The sequence below is a fragment of the Polyergus mexicanus genome, unplaced genomic scaffold, assembly GCF_030449975.1.
Source record: "Polyergus mexicanus isolate NDT 795.1 unplaced genomic scaffold, iyPolMexi1.0 SCAF_4, whole genome shotgun sequence".
Lineage (NCBI taxonomy): Eukaryota > Metazoa > Arthropoda > Insecta > Hymenoptera > Formicidae > Polyergus > Polyergus mexicanus.
In genome coordinates this window covers 5,838,110-5,861,736 of record NW_027223324.1, presented here as the reverse complement: position 1 = coordinate 5,861,736, position 23,627 = coordinate 5,838,110, and the positions used below count along the sequence as shown (strand labels likewise).

The 23,627-nt window shown below is 41.3% G+C and overlaps 2 protein-coding genes across 6 annotated transcripts in view; both read right to left on the bottom strand.

Moving 5' to 3' along the window:
* Positions 1-23,627, bottom strand: part of Ipk1 (Inositol phosphate kinase 1) — a 103,276-nt gene that overhangs the window by 28,017 nt on the left and 51,632 nt on the right. For all 5 annotated transcript variants that reach the window (XM_070294278.1, XM_070294282.1, XM_070294279.1 and 2 more), the window contains exon 2: positions 620-815. In XM_070294278.1, coding sequence (XP_070150379.1) covers positions 620-742 — 123 coding nt within the window. In that variant the 5' untranslated portion in view covers positions 743-815. The remainder of the gene's footprint in view (positions 1-619; positions 816-23,627) is intronic.
* On the bottom strand, positions 15,496-19,353 carry LOC138932826 (protein BTG2). The gene has a single exon (XM_070295013.1). The coding sequence runs from the start codon at positions 18,354-18,356 to the stop codon at positions 17,778-17,780; it is 579 nt and encodes a 192-aa protein (XP_070151114.1). The 5' UTR covers positions 18,357-19,353; the 3' UTR covers positions 15,496-17,777.

Sequence of the window (23,627 nt, the reverse complement as noted above, 5' to 3'; positions counted from 1 at the left end):
AAGCAGTGGTATCAACGCAAGCAGTGGTATCAACGCAGAGTACTATAATCGCACGGTTATTTAATCTGTGCGTTATTTAAAAATTAAAAAATGTTTTGTTTATACATTAAACATTTTTAAATAAAACACCACGCGTTAATCATGCATCGAACATACAGTCTAAAAAAATTCAATTTACGTTAAGAGATGTCTCTGCAAAGATTACAAGGTAGAAAGCTTTTCACTCTCGTCTGAATCAACGAGAAAGAGATGGCTCGACGACGCTCGGGCGCTGAAAATGCCACAGAGACTCGACTAACGCAATTGCGGACAAGGAAAAGTTTGTTAATGGGATCGAAAAGAGGATCCGAAAAAGTCGTAATACGACGAGATCCGCGAGAGCAAAGTGGAAGTCGAGTTTATCCAGGTTTTGTCCTTTACTCGGAATCATGGAGAGATCTTTGAAGGGAATGATTCTCAAGGGCTCGTTGATGAGGTCTTAGAAGCGTACAAGAGAAGGACGAGAAAAAAAAGAGAGATTCTTAGCTCATTGAATGATCATACGCGAATCTTTGAAGATCTCTGTTTACAACGACAAATTTCATTTGCAAAAAAATAGTAATAGTAGTTATTGACTCACGTGTGGCAATGCGACAACAATATGAGCGTTTCCTTCCCCTTTGTAAACTACATCTTCAACGAGAGTCGTAAGGGATGGATTAGTCTCGAAGGATAATTCTTCTCTGAGATTTCCGGTAATCATTGTTTTTGCAAAACATGGTCAGCTTCGAGGGAGATAATCCTCTTTATCGCTTCCCGTCGATTTATCGCCAGATCTGTAAGCAAACGAAGATATTTTTGTCAATAAAAAAAATTATCTCCGAAAGTTTAAATTTCTTTGTTTAATAATAATATTCCTTTTTATAATATTTATCTTTCCGATCTTGATGTATTATTGGAACTGATTCGGCACGTAACAAAGAATTCATCGATCGGCACAAAGGCAATTCGGGGAAAGGTAAGTACTCGCGTCGCGATTCGCTATCCTTATCGGATGCATATCCACGCGTTGACGTAACACGCGCGACCATGCCGAGGAATGTCAAGTTGGTCAAGATTTGCGCAGCCGTGACATTCCTTCGGGCCCGGACGAAGGAAGCCAGCGATCCAGGAAGAAAAATCGTCCGCTTGCTTTATAAGAGAGCCGGTGAAAGTCGAGGAAAGGTCGCGGCGACTCTATATCGCGCGCAATCACGCGTCCCGATCTCGATCCCCGCGAGACGCTTATAAGATCTAGCTATACGGAATTGCTCGCCCGTCGATATTAGCCTTAAACCTAGCAGAGAAACGGACAGTCCTGACTTGTAAAGGAGATCGAAGAAAAGAGACGATTTCAAGTATCGTAATTAAAGATTTGAAAAATAGATTTTTTTTCTAATAGAAAAAAAAATGATAATTATTTACTATAACAAACCCAGCTCCAATGATGTTGACCTTGACATATGTTGTCAAGGACATAATCCTGAGTAATTTTTCCTTATGACTTAATCGGCGGTCTTTTATCATTTTTGAGATATTTAAAGTTGAAGTTAGATTCGAAACGAAAACGTGGTTTAAGTTATATAACGTAACTTGAACCAAATTTTAGTTTTATATCAGAAATAGGTTAGGTTTAGATTTGAGTTAGGTTATATCTTCCAAAAGTAAAGGCCCCTCCGTAGGAGGGGGAGGGGGCGGAACCCACTGTGCCCATACATATACTTTACAATGCTTCTTCTTCTTCTTCTTCTTCTCTGATATGGCTGAGAGACTTTCCGAAAGGAATTGTCTATACACCATTAACTAGGTATAGGTATTAGATAGGTTAATGATATGATAAACTAATATAGGTATTGGATAGGATAATATATGGTATGATAAACCAATATAGGTATTATATAGGATAATGTGTGAAAACCTCTTTTTTTCGGTCATATGGGAGGATGGGACCCGAGCGGAATCGAACCTGGAATCTTTCGATTACCAGCCTGCGACTCTACGCCTGGCGCCACGCATCGCCCCTACTTTACAATGCGACGTTCAACCTAGAATTGTTGTGTAGATGGGAAAGTGTATGCGTGAACGCAGTAAGTTCCCTCCTACGGGAGGGGGGGGGGGGCTCCATTTCTGGAAGATATAACCTAACCCAAACCTATTTCTGAAAATTTGATTTGAGTTATACAACGTCTTGATGCGAATGGATCTCGCTTCTTGCGTGGAAATTACGAATTCATGTAAAAATGACGTTTTATTTCTCTTAAACTTTATTTGTTCATAACTTTTTAATAAACAATGAGCGCCGATTAAGTTATAAGGAAAAGTTATTCAGGATTATGTCCTTGACAACATATGTCAAGGTCAACGTCATTGGCACTGGGTCCGTTGTAGTAAATAATTACCAAAAAAATAGTTTTAAAAACGTGTTTTTTAAAATTATTTTTTAAATTATAATATTGTTCTTCTTTATACTTTTTTTTGTTAATATAATAAAAAAAACTAGAGTTCTCTAATATTAAATTTTTTTTTTCCAGAAGTAATTTTAATGAATTAATGAGACTTTTGTGGCAAATGACATCAAACTCGACATGATTCGTATAATTTTCAAAAGATAATTTTCAATAGATGCATAACCAAAATTTTTATTAACTAAAAATAGTAATTACATAACTGTATAGCCAATTGAAATGCGAGCTACATTAAAAATAATAATGGTTAATTCAAATCTATCGTCTAAAAAATTAAAACTAATAAAAAAATCAGTAATCAAAATATAAAGATATTAAATATCTGAAAAAAAAAATTGAAAAAAGCGAGCTTTTTCTTCTATTTACATCTTTAATCGTAATACATATTGCTCTTTCTCAATTAACATCAAAGGTAGACCGCGCAGAAAGTACGATTTATTTTTTATTCCTTGACTGTAGGATTCGAGACTAAAATCTCCGATGACGTGTCGTTACACATGTACATTACTAATGAAAGAGTAAGCCGCGTGATGGGCAACACTTTCTCCCGCGCTATATTACATACATTTACGAAACGTATTTGTGTAAAATAACCGCGCGCCGCCACCGTCTCTCGTCTTGCGTAAGCTCCTTATTCAGGAATACGAATTTCTCACACTAGAAACCGCCTCGTCTTTTAGACACGTTCGAAGCCTTTCTGCCTCTGATGACGTAATTACCCGCTACCAATGACCACCGTAATTGCGAGAGAAGTTAAGGCAGCTTTATAACGAACATCATTGCCCCTTTGACGAGAAAAATAAGAACTTTTGATAGAGTGGCTTGCGAAATCAACGCGTAATTCAACAGCGTGTCTATTCAAATCTTGTAAAAAGATTCTCTGAAAAATTCCCTGATCTTTCAGATATCTTTGCTCAAAATTCCAGGTAAAGAAAATATTTTAAATATTTTTTAATGCAATTTTTTAAAATAACTTTTTTTTATTGTACGCGTTTTCTAACGTTTTTCATTCGTACGAAGGAAAAATACAAAGTTACTTAAGTTTCAAGTGCTACATTATTTACAAATGTATTGGGGGGAAAAAAAAAAAAAAAACTGAATAACTTTTGTCAAGATAAAAATTTTTTACTTGTATAACATTTTAATTTTTTATTATTAAAAATTAAAATAATAAAGATGTATCGCGTATTCAATATTTTGTTAACACATTGGATATATGAACAGAGATAGATATATATTTATAATATATTTTAAACATATAACGTATAAGGGCGTATAAATTATCAAAGAGAGAATTTTTTTTTTTAAATTCCCTGAATCCCAATAATATTCCATGAAAATTCCCTGAGAACTCCAGGTTTTCCATGCAGTGATGCCAGAATTGAGACGCGAGCAACATGACTCCGTAGTGGAGGGGATACACACACAAGCGTAAACCGTGTGCATGTAATGCGCAGAGCGCTCTGCGCATTACATGCACACGGTTTACGCTTGTGTGTGTATCCCCTCCACTACAGAGTCATGTTGCTCGCGTCTCAATTCTGGCATCACTGTTTCCATGTTTTTCCAGAGAGTAGACATCCTGCTGTTCAATTAATCGCTCTAAATTCGTAAAGAGGAGAGAATTATTCGCGTAGATTCTAGACTAGAATTAGTCGCTATGAATCTTGCATACTCGCGCGTGTGTGTTCGCGGTAAATTATAAAATTGCGTCACGCTCTTACTCATAAAGTGACGCGCGTTCTTACATCCTGATGAATAAATGTCTCTCGTGAACACGATGGTTCGATCGATTGCGAAATATTTCAGCTCGATAACATGGAAAAGAAGAAGCGGTATTTCGAGTCATTCGATCAAAGTTTGAATCCATCGTTTTACCAAAGCCGTCCTGAATATTATCAACGAAAAAATGTAATACGTTAAAAATATATATCCTCTTCTCCATATACCATAATAAATATGATATATTATTATTGTGTACAACGTTCGCAACGCGTATTGGCGAGTAACCTGTTGAATTTCGCGGAGTTCGTCGAGTACCTGCCTCGAGTAGTATTGTAAAAATACGCTCGTAAAGTGGGTTCCCGTACGATCGGACACTTAAAACTGTCAAACCTGATAGTTTCGAGTGGCATATCGGGAGAACTCGAGCATTCGATACGGGAACGACACTATCGATATATCGCCGATATCGTCAGTCGCTGGGCTTGCGGAACTCGCGAAATCGAGACTATTCCGGGACGTGCGTTTTTCCAGCAACCGTCGTGAGGCTACAGCCTGTTCGTGGCTATACTCGCGAAACGATGAGTCATGCGAGAATGAAGTCATATATGTCGGTAATAAAAGAGAACCGCGTGCAAACTTTCAAAAGCGTTTCGTTAACGAGCGCGTGATGCAAATTAGAGACGAGAAAAAGAAACTGTCGAAAATCGCGACGTCAAAAGCGCAAGAGTGTATAGGGTGTCTACTCAAATATTGTAAAAAAATTTCTTGAAAATTTCTTGATTTTTCAGATCAATTTTTATTCAAAATTCCAGGTAAAGAGAATATTTTAAAGATTTATTTTGGTGCAATTTCCTAAAATAAATTTTTATTGTACGCGTTTTCTAATGCTTTCTACTCATACGAAAGAAGAAGAAGAAGAAGAAGAAGAAGAAGAAGAAGAAAAAAGCCACTTGAGTTTCAAATGCTAAATTTATAAATATACTGAAAGAAAGCTGAAGCTAGCTTTCTCTTCTCTTCTTTCGTACAGCCACTTTTCCAAATATAGAATTTCCTTTATTTCATCATGATTTTATTAGCGAGAAAAATTATTCGTTTGTTCATTTCCTCGACATTTAAGCTAATCAAGCTTGCTTTTCGTAAATCATTTGATAATAGTGACACGCGCGTCGATGATCGCGAGATTATCGCGAATTACTTAATGGCATTCTGATCGCGAAAAGAATTTACGACGCAAGAAGCGAGTAATAATAATCCGAAAACGGCAAAGACGATTGACAAAGAGTACGACGTGCGACTACTGTTTAGAAAATTAATATAGGACGCAGTCGACTTATTCGTTGCTGTGCATTTTACTAAACGTACGCCTTTCGTTTTTATTCGTTCCGAGAGACAGGAAAAACTTAAACGTCTCGTAACTTTCAAACTGGAGCAAGCCGTAATTTATATCCAATAGCGGTGTTATTTTCTCCACTCCTTGGCAAGTAATAGGACGCATCTTCTTTTACCGTTAGCCTAACCGTCGTATCGATCGCGTGTTTAAGAGGTAATTGTCTCCTGTCTCCTGTCAACTGCCTTAGAAAAGCAAGTAACGCGTCGCGCAGAGTGATAATCTCGTTATAAAGCCGATTATCTTATTATACACGAAGCATAGAGAAAAGATAATACATGTACGATTCGCATAAGGTACGACGTTCAAATTTAAATTATTAATTTGAACCACGACGTATCTTTTAAAATTAATTATTTGACTTATTTCACAAAATCGAATATACCGTTATTAATCAATTCTTTTAAGTTTTCATAAAAATTGCTATTACATATCTTCTCCGTATAGGTACTTTTTTTTTTTTTTTTTTTTTTTTACAATATTAATACAATAGTATTAAGTAAATAAACAAAAATTTTCAGGTTTTTTTTTTTTTTAGGTTATGCTAATATTTGCAGATTTGTTTTCATGAACAGCGTGTATGAAAACGCGGGCTATGTTCGACGGATTGACTTCATATTTTGCATACGAATTCCTAATAAGATTCCGCATCTGCAACGAAGCCTTTTTTAATCCAAAATCCAATTTTTCTGTTATAAAAAAAAAAAAGATGGATTTAAAAAAAAACTTCAACACGTCGCCATTTCTTATTTTTTTAAATTTTGAAAAAACGCTTGGATAGTAGATAGCTATTAATATGATTAATTAAAAAAAAAAGCTTTTTTTTTATTTTGGATATGATCTACGAACATTTTCATGCACACCGTGCAGTCATCAAAAATTTAGAGGAGCGATGTAAATATTCCCATAACTTTGAAAAGGAATTTTTTTGTAGCTGAAAATTTTTATTTAGATAGTTAATAATATTGTAAAAAAATTGAAAATTTTTATCGAGTCGTTGCTCTGCAAAAAAATCTAGAAAATCTACTCATTTTTCGAGGTTTCAAACGGGTATGCTCCCATAATGTCCGTGAGAGAATACGAATGACGTCTGGAACGCTCCATCGCTGATGCACTTTTCAATGACATCGCGCGTTCGTCTACCCACATGGGCGCATGGTCTATAGATATATAATATAGGCGACGTTGCCAGAAGCACGTCTTATCCATTTTCGCGTGAGGTTAACGACCGCCGGGGACCCGCGAAACTCGGAACGGATCGACGAAGGTTTGCGCGCAACGGCGGCGTCGACGACGGCGAGATGCGCCGGGCGAAATTGGAAACGCCGCCTTTAATGTTCGCGGACGGACCGAACTTTCCGAGGACCGTAAAGCCGCCCCGGGCCGATTAACCCGTAAGTACGGTCGTCGGATAATTAAAACTTCCCAATTTCGCGGCGCATAATAGGACCGCCGGCATCATAGCGAAGAACTTAAGCCGTAAAGGGAGCCTTGATATTTGAATTCTCTTAAAATGTATGATGGTTAATTTAACCGTAAGAGATAAGTAAATATTCGAATAAGTTTTGTAATATATTTTTAAATAATTTTATGCTCCGCTATTATGTATTAAGGCTTAATGGGGCATTTCAAGGGAAATCGTCATTTTTTTTTTTGCAATTTGCTCCAATCCTTGACGTCGCTCATATCGTCATAACGAAGCGTTAAATTCAAATTTTGCGAGAGTATAGTCTAATTAAAATTAATTAAAGAATAATTTTGCTGAGTATTTTTTGCATTTCGAGAAGTTTATGAATAGAAATTCGCGAATTATCAACTAATCCGATTAATCCAAAATTATTAACGCCTAGACATTTTCGAAAGAGAAGACCCGCTACAAATCAAAATAATATAATATTGGGTGATTGCATAAGTTCGTGCCCGATTTAAATATATTATAATTCAATTCTCCAATGTTGTATGCAGCGCATACAAGAGTCGATAAACAATCCCCGAAGAGATTCGTCTGGAGTGAACCGGCAGACTCGCCAATTTGCCAAACGCCGTTTCTCCGACGTTGCGCAAGAACGGAGTGCACTCAACGTGGGACAATACGCTGCATCCCAAGGCAGCGAGTGCAACGGGGAAAGAGAGAGAGAGAGAGAGAGAGAAAGAAACGACGGCGGAGGCTCGCTCGCTCGTTGTTCTCGATGATAAGAGGCGGAGCGTGTGACTGAGCGAGTGTGAGAGAAAGAAGGAAGGAGAGAGGGGAACGATGTAGGGGTATGACAAGAAAGAAGGATCTTGTTCCCTTCCCCGCGACGCAATCGATAAGCGCAATTAAGACTCGCCTTTGAGATAAACGAAACAGAGAGCGAGAATGAGAGAGCCTTCGCGCTAATGAAAAGGGGAGGAGGGGGAAGGAGGGAGAGGAGGGCTTTCGCCGTCGATTATCTCGTCGCCTTTTCGTTTGCGCGGCTCTCGATCAAACTTGAAACGATATGCTTTCAGATATTGGTCGAAAAATAAATGGCAAAGATTGCTTTATCTATCTTAAGGACCAGCCGCGAGGCAATGATTTATGTATCCTAGATACGGTCCGCGCGTAAATGTCCAAGATCGCGCGACGTCATCTGGTCACGGTCCTCTCGCCGATTATTCACGGGAAATCGTCATGAATCGTCGTGAATCGGACTGATCCTCGGGCCAGATGGATCGTGCCGGTCGTGGTCGAGAGAGCCAGCGGTCTCCTCGAGACTTATTACGCAACGTTGGTTGAACGGCGTGCAATTGGCAGGCAACAAAGTGTGATGCCTCGGCAAGGAACAAGCTCGGCGAAGAAGTCGCGCGGAAGAGATTGACAGAGGAGGATGGATGCCCAGGGTGAGAGAAATAGACGGGGAGAGATGGGGAGGTGGGAGAGAGAACGGGAGGGGTGGAGTCGAAGGGGAGAAGGAGCTTCGTGCGTTGAACAGAATCAGCAATTCTATCCTACAAGGGGACCACTACCCGGCGTGCGGGTCAAGCGACGTCGGAGGGCCGGGGCAACAACCGACGTTGACCTCCATGACAACCATCATCGGTGCCACGACGCTGGTGGCGGCGACGACGACGACGACGACGACGACGATTGCGACTACGGCGATTCCCTCTTCCTCGAGTACAATAATTTGCCTTCATTTCGCACGCCTCGACCTTTTCTTCCTTGTTCGCGCGGGACCGTCTTCTGTCTGTCCCACATCGTGTCAAGAAAGAGAGAGAAACCTTAAGAATGCCCCATCAGGTTGTTGAACCAGACGCTTAAACAAAGAGCGCAGCTACGATGACGATGTTGTAACTCGTGTCCTTTAGGCAGATTCATTAACCTTTTCCTATTCCGTAGAGTATACAGAATGTTCCTAACGAATGGAAGACGATAATTCCAGCGAAATCGATGGGCGATTCAGAACAACAAAATCGTCAGCTGTTACGTGACAACATCGATGATATTGAGGTGGATAAATTGAATAAAAATAGAGACGCGAAGAGCAGGAAATGGGCAGGGAATGGGCGATCTTATAGTGTCATTCCGGCAATAGAATCGTTCCATTATATCGATCTATAACTCATCTTTATTCTTGATGATTCGACTCAATCGAATCAATCCTCGCACCTTGATGAGAGAGTGCGCGGCGTATCTGAAAGAATCGCCTATCGTATTTATTCGTCGTCACTTGATTTCCTCCTATCGCATATTCGCGACAACACAACAGATTTCAATATCCCGCTCTCATCGCGAAATCGGTCTGCCGACTCGATTTGATCGTCGACAATTAACCGTCCAGACGAGACGAGCGCCAATTAAAACTAGTTCTCATTTTATCTCAACTGAGCCTCTCGCAAAACGTGTATGGTACGAGATGTTGATTCAACATACCAGCTATGTAATCGAATGTCAATTTGCAAAAAAAAAAAAAAAAAAAAAAAAAGTAACGATTAGTATATATAATTATATAATTTTAAATAAATGTATAAAATATATGGTATATTGTTTCGTATCTCTCCTTTCTCTACATTTTTTGTACAGAAAATCCTAATCCTATTTTATTTTTGTAATCAAGATATCAAGATTCAATATTGAGCCATAACCGTTGTCTTCCGTCACTAATTTCGATTATTATTCCTCTTATATCTCTTGAATAACTCGAATAATAAAGATCCCACGGATCTTTCAACGCGGAATATTCACGTAATGCAAATTAAACAAGACAATCATTTTATTGAATGAATAATTATAGATTAATACGGTGTCACTAATTAGTGGACAATCATTAAGAAATACTCTTCTTGATAAAATGCTTGAATTCGACAGTAAGAGGTTCATACCCGTTTAAATCTTCGAAAAATAATATAAATAATAAAAAATAATAAAAAATACATTTTTTAGATTTTTTTTGCAGCGCAACAATTTAACAAAAACTTTTTTTTTTTTTACAATATTAATACAGTATTATTAAATATTTAAATAAAAAATTCTCAGCTTAAAAAATTTTTTTTTTTAAGTTAAGCGAATATTTGTTATAATTTTGCTTTCTTTAAATCTAATTTCCCATTTTTTGCTATAATCAATTGTTATAATTAAAAAAAAAAGATGGATTAAAAAAAACGAAACTTTTTTTTAACACGCCGCCATTTCTTTATTCTTGTCAATTCTGAAAAAAACGCTTGGATAGCAGATAGTTATTAATATGTTTAATAAAAAAAAGCTTGTATTCTTTTATTTCGGATATGATTTACGAACGTTTTCATGTATACCGTGTAGCCACCTACAATTTAGAAGAGCTCTGCAAATATTGTCGCAACTTCAAAAAAAGGAAGAAAAAGAAGAAAAAGAAGAAGAATGAAAAAAGAAGAAAAAGGAAGAAGAAAAATGAGGGGGAAGAGGAGGAGGAGGGGGACGAAGAAGAAGAAGAAGAAGAAGAAGAAGAAGAAGAAGAAGAAGAAGAAAGAAGAAGAAGAAGAAGAAGAAGAAGAAGAAAGAAGAAAGAAGAAGAAGAAGAAGAAGAAGAAAGAAGAAGAAGAAGAAAGAAGAAATTTAAGCTAAAAATTTTTATTTGGGTAGTTAATAATATTGTATTAATATTGCAAAAAAATTAAAAAATTTTATCAAGTCGTTGCTCTGCAAAAAAATGTAGAAAATGTACTCTTGCGAGTTTTCAAACGGACATGCCACCTTAAATAAACGAACGCTTCGTTATACATACATTATAATTATTTTTCCATTAATTCGTTAAATAAACGAACAATGAGAAATAAAATTTTGAGAACTCGTATCATTGATCAGTTTCGTTCTCGGAAGTACATATCTATATAACACAAACATTCCCGACAAATGTCGCGCATACAATTTCGATTTCACACGTATTCTCTCGAATTATCTCAATCGTGGTATTTCCAAGAATATACATATCGAGAATTCCGAGAATGCGATCACGATTGAAAAGTATCCCTCGCTTAAATTCGTGTTCGCCCACGCGTATATAAAAAAAAAGCATGATATTTATTGCTTCGCAAGTCTTTTTTGCAAAAGCTCAATTGTGCGACGTAAATCGCTCTACCGGAATTGAGGATAAATCATCGACATTAAGTCTCCGTTAAATAAACGTCGTTCGTAGAAAATCGTAATTTTAACGAAATTTATTTGACAAAGAAAGATACGACGCGCTAATGTACGTTGAATAATTTGAGAAACCTTGCAATCATTATATTCTCTCTTTCTCTTTCTAGCAAGTGACATTACTTCATCGTTAAATATTCGTACATATTTGTCAAGCCTGTTATAGAACGTTAAAATTGATTTACTCGCCAATGCTCATTATCGTTTTCATAATGTTTTCGACTGATTATGCTGATGCAAAAAAAAAAGGATCATAAAAACTCTCACTTTTTTCTACGTTATCGCAAATAGCAAGAAGCAATACACGCTTGGTAAGGTGATCAGGTCAGGATGATGGTGGGCAAAAGTGACCGACACACGTGTCTTATATTCATGAAATTTCATAAGCACGAGGCCCTTTGTTTTTATTATCTCTGTACAAAAACAGTCGAAAAAATTATAGATTTTCTCTTTGTTAAAGATTTAATTTTTTTCTGGAGTTCACGGCGTATGTACAAGCGGGAAATAATAGCCATCGTATAACCTAAAGACTAAATATAATTATACATTGATATAATAGATATAATAATTATAATTCATTATAATTAATAGTAAATCTACGAGTCTACAGATTCGAGTATGTGTGTAATGTGTCGTGTGTTAAGTGTCATTTCTCGCGTATTCGCGACATTATTATGTATACGTATATATCGAAATTGTGTATGTGGGTATGTTTGTGTGTGTAATACTCGATGGACATGCGTGTAGACTTATTTAAAGCGAATTTTATACAGAATTCATCGAGTGGCTTTTCGCTCGCAGTCAACGCGCAGAAATAAGTGGGATCTTTTTATATATGTATATATATTCGCGCTCTCTCCCTCTCGTTCTCTCCAAATAGTACACCATCGGCCGACAGGGCCGCCAAATTCGGATCTTACTCCATCTTGTCTCTTACTATTGTAACCCAAACGTGCTGAACGAAATCGCTAAACGAATTCGCTAATCAATTTCTACAAGTAATTTGTCATCACAATTATAATGAGAGGCCAGAGGCCCATCTTAATCGAATTCAGCATCCCTGTCGAGCTTTGCACTCTCTCTCTCTCTCTCTCTCACACACACACACACACGCGCGCACTCTTTCTCTCTTTCGCGCTGCTCTCGTCTTTATATCTTCTTACTTATTTCGATATCCCCGCCGTACCAGCAATATTACTTCACCGAAAATCCACCATACTTGCATCTCCCTCTCTTATTCCCGGTATCCATAATAAACGAAAAAGGATTTTTCCAAAGAAAGGGAAAGCACTCGACGAAGAGCCGGCCGTCAAGTTCCGTTTCTTTCGCCATTGCGATTCTTTCTCTAAGCGTAGTTTGGCCGAGGAGGAAGAAAAATTCGCAAAAATACAAATATCGGGTATCGAGATGCAGCGACGCGCTTACGCGTTGATTCGGTATCGGAGCGTGACACGATGCATTGTCGTCCTACATTTGAATCTCATCGGCGGGACCGATATACAATCGATCAGAGTGCGAATCACAGCAATTCAATTGAACAATATAAATTTGTAGCTGACGTAGAACAGGGAATAATTTTATAACAACGATAGAGACAAGACACCGCGCACGCTTCGCTAATTCTTATCAACGACAATTGGCTCGGCTAATTTATCCGATTCTTCTTTTACCATTGCATCATTGGGTGCAATAGGAACGAAAGAAAGAAGAAGAAGAAAAAAAAAATTAATTAGGCGCGATTGATGTTGACACCAAGCTTCGAGCGGATAGAGAGCTGGTCGTCTTTATCGCGACGATGTTCTTTAACGCGAGATACGTCACGCTCCTCTCCTTTCAATTCGTTCAAAAGCACGTCGTCGCGTCAACCGACGACACCATTACAATTTGAGTAATTATAATACCATGATGATCGCACGTTCATTCGGAAAGGGGCAAAGCGATATAGTAAAATAAGCAACGTTAATTTACTCATATTTTTACTTTTTCTTTCTTCAACGCGTTACAGAATCGCGAAGTCGCGATTTGGGTCAGACTTCCTTCCCCCCCCCTCCCCAAAAAAAAACACTCAATTGTAAGATTTTATTGCGAGCTTCTAAGATTTCCCTTCCCCCCTTTTCTTCCCCCCCCCCCTCCGTCCGTCCCTCGCTCTTTTTCCTCACCTTGCCCACATATACGCGTTACTTTTCATCTGACGCACGCGCGCGCACACACACACACACACACGCGCTTTCTCTCTTTCATAAACTTTCTCCTCCCTTCTCTCTCGCGGACCGAATCATACTTCTTTTTTTACGATTTATCTTGATTTTGTCTCGTTTTATTTAAAAAAATACTGAATTAGTAACCAAGCTAAAATCACAGACTTGCTGGTGCCTTATTCCAGCGGGTTTGTACAAATTCCTCCTGAAGATATATATATATATATATATATATATATATATATATATATATATATATGTATATGTATGTATATATATAATTACACGATATATATATGTATATAATTATGTATATATAATATATGCGCATATATATTTAGTAATTACAATTTATATTCGCGCGAAATAAATGCTCGCATTCTCTCCTTTCGCTCCTTTTCCCTCCCATCCCTTTTTCACTCTCTCTCTCTCTCTTTCATTGTTTTTCGCTTCACCACATCCTCTCTCTCTCTCTGTCTCTCTCTCATCGCTCTTTCTCAGCACTCGTGTTGATATTTATAGCTTTATACGCGTGTTTGTGTAAAGATAGACAAGCAACAGTAAATATAGGAAAATTTTCGCGCCCTTTTCGATCCCCGATTGCGATTGCGTTTCGCGCCAAACGGAAACAAAGGGAAAGGAACGTGTCTTGTTGGCAAAATAATCATCGAGGGACGACGCGGCGAGATCTCTCGCACTTTCTCTCTCCGGCCTCATCCCGCACTACTTTCGACAGATTATACATGGGAGATCGTTGATGCTTCTAAATAAAATACGGACGATCGGATCGTACGCTTGCTGCCCGATACGTAAAAATGAAGGAAACTATATCTCTAATCCCTCTTTGTAACTCCAATCTCTTGCCGATACTATAATAAAACCCTCCTCCGATTCTGACGTCATATGTAGCGGTTCGAAATCATGAAAGTTGTGTGTTTTTTTTTTTTATCGATCAATCTGGCATGATAATGTTAATATATATATATATATATATAAAATACACGCGATGATAGTATGCACGTACGTATATTTATTAATTAATTATTTCGACCTATCACATATGACGTCAATGTCAAAGCGGTGAGGGGTTTATTATAGATGAGGCGAGATTGACTTTTCTCGGTTGCCCTTTTTCGATGTTGGCAAACGCGCTGAGCGATTTCAAACGAGTCGTCGTTCGATATTCGAAGCGATATTCAAATTGCACTATTTGCTTCCGATGCTGATGAACGAGATCACCGACGGTCTCTTTTATCCGCGATGAAACTTACTTTCGGATACATGTAAATCCAAAGAGAGAGAAAAATAATACGTACGACTATGTATAGTGTCAAAAGGGGCACGTGAATTTTGTGACGACCCGATTAAAAGCGCGAAAAGCGTCCCGCGAATGGAAATTCTGTCGCACGTAATACATATTACACGTATCATTTTCCATACCGGTATGTATAGTAAGCGCGCGCGCGCGCATGCGCGCACACACCTCTCGTGTTTAGGTCGTTACATACGGAGATTGCTTATATTGTCTCTCTCTTTCTCTATTCTTAGTATAATCACAGACATGGTTTCTATAATCGCTACGTGCACAGAGCCTTCCCTCATTCCACGCCGAACACGATAAGTTCCCCTTCCCTCCCCCGTCTCTTTCCGTCCCTTCATCCACCCCTCCCCCTCCTCCTCCAACCCCTCTTTCCATTATCCGTTCGATCTTTCGCACAGACATACGCGCATACACTCTTCTTCTTCTTCTTCTTCTTTTTTTCCTTTTCACACAGAGACTCTCATCTTCGTTCTCACGCGCTCGGGAAAACTGAGAAAATTTACTGTGAAATTTTGTATTATTTTTCATTTTATGTATTTTATTACGTTGCAAAATATACAGAAATTCGCGTTGCGTTCGCGACGTCGACAACAACGGATCTAATTCTTCATCATTACGCGAATGTAGGTTCGTCGAGTAATTGAAGAAATCTCGATGCCGCGAGCACGAAGCAGACACGTGACTAATCGAGCGAGCTCGATTATTATTATTATTATTATTGTCGAAGCGAGCAAACGTATTGGATGGAGCGCCCACACACGGATTCAATTATTCTCTCTCTCTCTCTCTCTCTCTCTCTCTCTCTCTCTGTCTTTCTCTTTTTTTCCGGAATCATACTCAACCATTTCTAAAACATTCACAATCGTACATCAAGCATTTTACTTACCGAGACCGACTCCCCATAATAAAATATACGCCCGTGTGCCTTCCCATGGATAAAATCACAGTAATTTTATACGTCGTGTTTTGCTTTCTTCCACATGTCTATCTCTTTCTCTCTCTCTCTCTCTCTCTCTCTCTCTCTTTTCACGCGAAAAATAATATACAATTCGTCAATTGTATACACGCCCGAGAACGATTTCGCTCGTCCCTTTCGTCCTCGCACGTGTACATGGTGTTTTATATAACGCTTATATATATATATATATATATATATATATATATATATATATATATATATAATATACGTATGTACATATAAATTCGCGCGCTATCGTAAAATTTGTACGTGTATGTGTGTATGTACATTTAAAAGTTTGAGATTTCTACCGTCGAAACACGTTGCCCGATAATGGAAATACGCAAGACTGTCTCTATCGAAAGAGCCAATCTCTCATAAAAATTTAATTTACAAATGTAAACCGAATTTGAATCCTTCGTTATCGCTTTCACCACAGTTTTCAAATTTTATATACTCGACTCTTCCAGAAAATTAAAATTATTCGATAATTTCCGATAAATGACTCACGCGAGGAAATGTCATAAATTTAATGTTCGTTTGATCAAAGATCATCGGTATGTGTCTTTATTCTCGCGTGAATGTGTCGCCATGTGTATGTGTGGCTCGGTGACAATCCGCATTGACAGTGCGAGATTCGAGTGCAGATCCTCGAAAACGAGAACGGGATGAATTCTCGATCCCGTTCCTTTGCGATTTACAATTTTAAGATCGTACAAATCGACGCGAGATGGAAACGGGAAACGGTTCTGTTACAAGAATTAAATTGGATTAAATTGCAAATAGTCTTCGGCGCAAACAAGAAAACTCGTTTCCTCCCGCGCACTCGAAAATGATTCAAATATGAATTATTAGCGATCATTCGGATTATTAGTAATCATTCGGATTGTCGCCAAAAAATTGATATCTCGTTGCTTCTCGTCCAAAGTTATTTACGATTCGACCAAAATATACAAAGCGATCGATCGCTTCCCTCTCGCGTGCGTCCGCGTCGTAAAATATCCGTCGTTCGTTGTGTACGAACCTTAATCCGAAATACGACGTGACAAAGTACATGGAAGAAAGACGCATTCGGGAAGGATGCGAGAGACATAGAGATGTTATGTGGATACGTATGTCCGCTGTGTGCGTGCGTGTGTGTGTGTGTACGTATAAATGTGTGTGAGTACAGTTCCTTTACTCCCTCGAGAACGGAGGGGCGGTGAGGCTGACCGGTCTTCGTTGTTCCTCCCTCGCGCGGTTGCTGTTGTCACGAGAGACACTCGGAGGGTTACGCGGATGGAGGGAGATGCTGAGATCAATTAGACTGCTGCTGAGAGAGCTTCGAGCTCGCTCCGTTCTTCCCCGCTACGATGGCCGTGCGTTCTTCTCCGATGGAAGAAGAAGAAGATCGCTCTGGTTGACTCGATGGAACGACCAATGATGATCCGGAAGAAGAACAGACGAAGAGAATCGATCCTGGTCCTCTCTCTCTTCGATTCTCGCTTAATTCGGCTTCCTTTCCTCGCAGCGATAGATCGTTTCCTCCCGTTTCGTATCGCACTCGGATTAGTCGTCGAGAGAGAATACATTCCTCTCGTTCGAAAAGACATCTTCCTCGCGCGCAGAGGAGGATCCGGGTTATGCGCGAGACTGGACTAGAGCCGTTCGAGTCAACCGACGCGCGTGGACGAGTTCGCGTTCCCGAAGGATGGACTCTCCCTCCCCGTTAGCGGGAACTCGCACGGAGGGTAGCTGGAGGATGATGGTTGAAACGGGAAACGGGAGAGGTAAAGCTGAGGCAAGAGACACGACGGCGATGGAGGACCCCCGGACTCTTCGCTTCGAGGCTCTCTCGGTGCACACGGATAAAGGGAAAGAGAAATATAGAGGAAAAATGAAGAGAACGATCGCAAGGAGGACGCGCGCACGTAGTTGGGGGAGTCCATGAAAGATCGAGCGCGCGCGGACCCGCTCGGTCCGACGCGACGCGACACACACGGGATATCACATATCACGAGATGTACGTGCGCTTTATTACATTATTTCGAGAGCGTGTACGCGAGTGACGGCGAGCGCGAGCCCGTCGATTCAGCTGGAGACGTACGCGGCAATCTGCTCGCTGAACTGCGGATGCTCCAATAATAGGGAGTCCTTGCAGCTCTCGAATTGCTGCTGCTGTTGTTGCGACGAGGATTGCTGCGGCGGCATTTGCTGATGCTGTTGCGATTGATGATGGTGCTGATGGTGTTGATGTTGCTGCTGATGGTGGTGGTGCTGCTGGGACGAGATCTCATCCGGATTCTCGGGCTCGGTCCGCTCGTACAGAACGCAGATGGAACCATTCTCGCCGATTCTGTACGACACCTCCGACGGGTCGATCCACATGGTGAGCTCGCTGGGGAATAGGCTGTGCAGGACAGTCGGCAGCAAGCCGACGTTGGCGCCGGCTTGCGCGATCACCGGGTCCATTTTACCGTTGATGCGTATGCAACGGTAACCGGAGCCGCGATTTGGCCGATCCGGGAACCAGTGGTCCCGGTAACGATGGCGCAACACCTCCGTCAGCGATGACTTGAACATCTCCAATTGTCGTTCCGACAGTTGACCCGCCTGCAAGCGCAGCAGGTGCACCAGGAAATCCGCCGCCGACACGATTTCCAGTCTCATGGTTGGTTACCCAGGGCTAGGACGCAGATTTAACGATACGATGAAACGGGCAATGGAACCTCTCTCGCGCGCGCGCGCGCGCGCCGATAGAACGGGATCACCGCCGATGACGCACTCCGCGTCTTGGAATAACGATCCGTGTCTCGTAACCCTCCGACTCGCCGATTCTTTCCTCCTCTCGCGATCTAATCTCCGATCGATTTTGGACTCGCACACTTTGCGAGCGCGATGCGGGAGGAGATACGCGCGTGTCACGGGTCACGCGACGAGTAGGCTCGACGGCGCTGATGCCGAGAGAATCGCACGGTACCAGTTACGACAAAATGGCGTCGTCGCCACGTTGCTGCGTAGCACTCTACAGCCCTCGTCGTGCGACGTCGACCCTCCAGCGCGGATGAGCTAACCGCCGGAGCGTCCAACGAGGATTCCCGTCGACGGCGATATGGCGATGCCGACGACGATCCGGCGGCGCACAGGTTACAGGTGTACGCGAGGATCGATCTTACGGATGAGCGTATGCGCGTCGTCACCTCCGTCGCGTCGTCGTCTTCTCTTATCGTTAGCGGCGCTCCTCTCTACGCTCGCCAATTCCAATCTTCTCTTCACTTCGGACCATCGACTGCGCGCCGTTCTTCACGATGCTCCGTTTCGTCGGATCGATTCTTTACAATTTCGATGGATCCAGGACCTACTACTAGCTCGATCGTCCTACGCTTTGGGTATATCTCTCTAATCCCGCGATCGGATACCTCTTCGCGAATCTTCCACTCTCCCTCTTCCCGTACTCTGACTCCCGGTCGACGAAACTTTCTCACGATGCCTTGAACCGACAGCTCCTTCTTTCTCTATCTCCCTCTCCCTCTCTCTCTCTCTCTGTCTCTATCCGACTCGCGGAACTCCCGCACACATCGACTGCCGACGACTTTCTAATGGCAGCGCTCGCGACGACGGATGAGGTAGCCTCGTCCCTTTGTTCGGGCGACGTTCGAATGGGGGATTTGTATCCCGACGACGACCAATCGAGCCTCGACGGTGCCCACCGCGATGGTGACGCTTCATCACCACGTGACCCAAACGCTGCGCGCGGTCGCTGCGCACCCCGCACCAGCTGCCTGTCCCGAATACAGGCCGTCTGTCTGCGTGTGCCAGTGATTCTCAAATCGAACGTAAACACACCGCGGGCGATATCAGATATATATTTATTTACTACGCGAATCGAGAGCTCTCCGACGTTTCATTGTGAGAGCCAAACGTTATCTCCCGTTTACATTTGTATATATAATTCAACTATCACTGCTGCCTTTGCTTCGCGCAAGCACAAAATGTTGCACGGCTGTTTTGTATAATCGATCCTTCTTTTGTTTCTTTTAGATATATCACCGATTGTAGGATTCGATTATAGGATTGTTTAATTAAAGAGGCTATAGAGTACGAGGCTTGTCCTTGTAATTTGAAATATTTTGTATACCATAGTGCTATAAACACTTGGAATCAAAACAGTGTTGGAGAATCGATTAGTTTCAAATACAATAGTCTTAAAATTCATCATATCGCAAGTTTATGAATTTTTTTATCATCCTTACAGTTAAAAAAAGATCTCTTTTTCGATAATAAATAAAGAATAAATAAAAAAAAAAATAAGTTTTACGATTGGCTGAATTAGACGAGGAATATAACTATAATTTTACCCGATATTACACAATATCTTACGGTCTCGAAATTCCATGTAAAATTCCTAATACAAAGCAGAAAGAAAGCAACTCTTTGTTTGCTTCTATTTTACGATCGTAGAATCAAAGTAGAGTTACGGCTCTCACATCCCAACGCGCGCCCCTAATTCGCTGCGTCGATACAAGCTGTGAGCACCACTGACCCCACAGGTTTTTAAGTACGAGCACGAATGAGGAGGGAACATGAGCGCGAGTAGAGAAGCAACGCCGACTGCTAGAGAAAGCGCGTAGGTTACAATACCATACAACTATACGCGAACCCGACGACCGGGTTGCACATCTAAAAACCGCTCCGTCCAATCCGCGATTTAGCCCGAAGCTCGAACAATAACGAGCGGAGAAAAAAAGTCCGACCCTGTTCCCGCCGAATCCTTTTCCCTTTGACGTGCAAGTTTTGTACCCCTTTCAATCGACAAAAGAGTGAAGAGGGAAAGACAGAAAGAGAAGTCGAGAGAGAGAGAGAGAGAGGGAGAGAGGGAGAGGGAGACGACACGAAAATTATTCATTCGCTTATTTCAATCCTCCATACAGCCAAGGTTCGGAAAAACGAGCTGAAAAGGCATCTTCGCGGATGCATTAGGCAAAGAGTCGATAATGTATTATATAGTGTTACGTCTAACGGGAGGCGAGAATTCGACGTATCCTCCCCTCGCGAAGGTATGAAAGCTGATTCGATTCGCCAATCGCGTCGCTATGTGGAGCATTTCGTTCGTAATTCCGGGAGTTTGCCACTGCCAAGTTGGCAACCGAGTGCCGATCGATAAGCACGGATTACCGTGCGGCCGGCTTCGTTTCCCCTTCCCACCCCATCCCCCTTTTTATCCGCCGCGCGCGCGCTTCAATTTTCCCTGCGCCCGCCGGGAAAATCTGCGCCGGCGCGGGATGCGAGTTTTTCGCGATAAAAATCGCGCAGTCGCGGCTTTGAGCTGCGGGAAATCTTCGTCGAAGGAAATTCGAGATAAATCACGCCTTCTAAACGCCTTAAAGGCCGTCACACACAAAATACCGTAAGGACGTAAGCGTAAGAAAATCGACCAATCCCAATCGAGTATTTGGTTCTCCGTAACCCCTCCACTTTTACGGAAAGCCCAATACTCGATTTTGATTGGTCAATTTTCTCACGCTTATTATTACATACCCGACGATGAGAATGGCTGTGTTTTTCACGAAACTGCTTAATTTTGCAATCGACGTCTGCGGCGTTAACACTCCGATACCTGGACGCGATCGACCGCTTCCGTTTTCATCCCCGCTTGCGCGACTTGTTATTCTGCGATTTGTGTAAAACAAAAAAAAAATGCTGAATTCGCGAGTCGCGAATTGTCCAAGTTTGCGATGTTGAAACAACGAGACTGTTTTAAGCACAACACTATTGATATTATAAAGACTGATGTGTATAGACAAAAATATGCAAAAGCTAACGAGGCGAATGAGAAAAACGCTCGTCGTTTCTTTGAAATTTTTGTCAATCTTGTAACGCCCTTCGGGCAAAAACCTATTTCGCATCCGACGTAACAATATACCTCGTCCGCGTATTCCGAGCGCGAAGAGAGCGAGAAGAAAATCTGCCGAACGTGCGACGATCGAGGAAAGAAGGGTAGGGTACCGAGCACGGAAGGGTGCCGTATATTCAAATTACGGGGTGACCCTTCTCGAAAACTTGACGAAGGGGAGGGGCTCGGAATTACCGACGGTGATGGTGTAAGCCGACGGTCACCTCTCTCGCCTGGAAAGGTTCTCCAAAATCAATAGGGCCGGTTTGTTCGGGGCCTGGCGTCTCGCGCGTTCCGCATTCTGTCCGCGTGCGGGGTTCCGCTTGAAAATCCATGATCCCCGCGGAACTGCCATTCACCACGCGAAACTACCATTTTCTCGACTCGATTCCCCCTGCCCCTTGGCTTCAGGTATCGCGAGGACCGCTCGCTCGGCAAAATCTCCCGTGAGAAACCTCTCGAGAAATCGGATGCGACATTAATCGCGCATGACTCACCATTAGGGAGCAAAAAATCGTAGGGAAAAGAACAGGATGTCTACTCATCGAATTCTGAAAAAAAAAAAAAAGAAATCCCTGACCTTTCGAATCTTTTTGTTCAAAATTCCAGGTTAGGTTAGGTTAGATTTCTTTAGGGTTAGGTAAGATTTCTTTTTCGTGCAAAAATTGATCCTAAAATAAGTTTCTTTATTATATGCGTTTTCTAATGCTAAATTCTAATGACTAAAAATTACAATGAAGAATATATACTGCGTGTTCAATGTTGAATGTATAAAAACAGAGAAAGATAGGTATATACAATATTTATAATATATTTTAAATACACATAATTCTCTTAATTAACTTGCTTAGAATGTAGGAACAAAATTATCAAAAAGAGAATTAAAAAAAGAAAAAATTAACAAAACAGTGTCTCCCTGTTTTTTCAGGAAGCAGACACCATGAAGAAGGTTTGATATAAGAGAACGTATACGGAACACAATCGCAATTCTAGGCAATCGTACGATCAATAAAATATCCAATTGTAAAGGAAAGAAAATCCGAGTGTATCTTCGAACGAGTCGAATTGCGATCTCAAGAGTTTGTTGTTATTTCGAATCCTTCGCGTGTTAATTCAATGTCGTCGATTCAGATGACTGAGGGCCCAAAAGACTTGTGAGAACGATGACATAAGTGACGTTTCGAGCGCATCTAGCGATCAAACAGGTTCGCGTTCGTTCCAAACAGGACGAAGGAAAGTTTTCTCGCCGCGACTAGACTCGATCTCGGGACGAACGAATCCTCTTTCTTGGCGTCTGGTTTGTTATCGCGTGCTTGTTCAACTAGGGTTGCTATAGTAAAGGCGACATACGCCATCCATCCGCAGCGATACCCACTTCACGAGAATATCGTGCGCGATATAATCGACCGGTCTAATTTGGAACCTTCTTCCCGGAATCGCTTCCCCCGAGAAACGACGAATTAGTAAACGCCAGAGGATCCTGGGAATATGTCGGCTCCGAAACGAGTCGAGACACGTGGCCGAACATATGTGGAGGAAATGTCAGTGGTAAAAAAAAAAAAAAAAAAAAAAAAAATCATTTCAGGGTAACTTTGATCACGAAATGACTTTGATATAGAGAGAAAGTAACGGATCTTTTTCAATGGAGAAAATTATTTTATGCACATTATCGTTCGTCACGATTACTATAGAATATTGCCTCGCTTGAGCGTGTTACAAGACAGGGCTCTCGTCTCGACGAGTTTCACGCCGCGTATCCTAGAAACTCTATCTGAGATCGTGCATCAGGACCGCTCCTCCGAGCGGCACGAAGCGAAGGCGGAGCGCGAACAGAGGCCAAAGATCGACGAGCCTGGAGGAAACGAGGATCTCGATTTCTCGAGTAGCGTTCGAAGCGTGGAAAAGCTACAAGATAGGCAAGAAAGGCCGCCCACAGTGTTTTAAGAACGGTCTATGAATTTCCCTTAAAGCTGCGTACCGTGGGAAAATACAAAAGATTAATATTTTTTTCGATATATTTTAATTTTTTTTTATATTGATTCGATAAA

Excerpts from the sequence above, each read along its gene's own strand:
- LOC138932826 (XM_070295013.1), bottom strand. The coding sequence starts at position 18,356 with ATGAGACTGGAAATCGTGTCGGCGGCGGATTTCCTGGTGCACCTGCTG.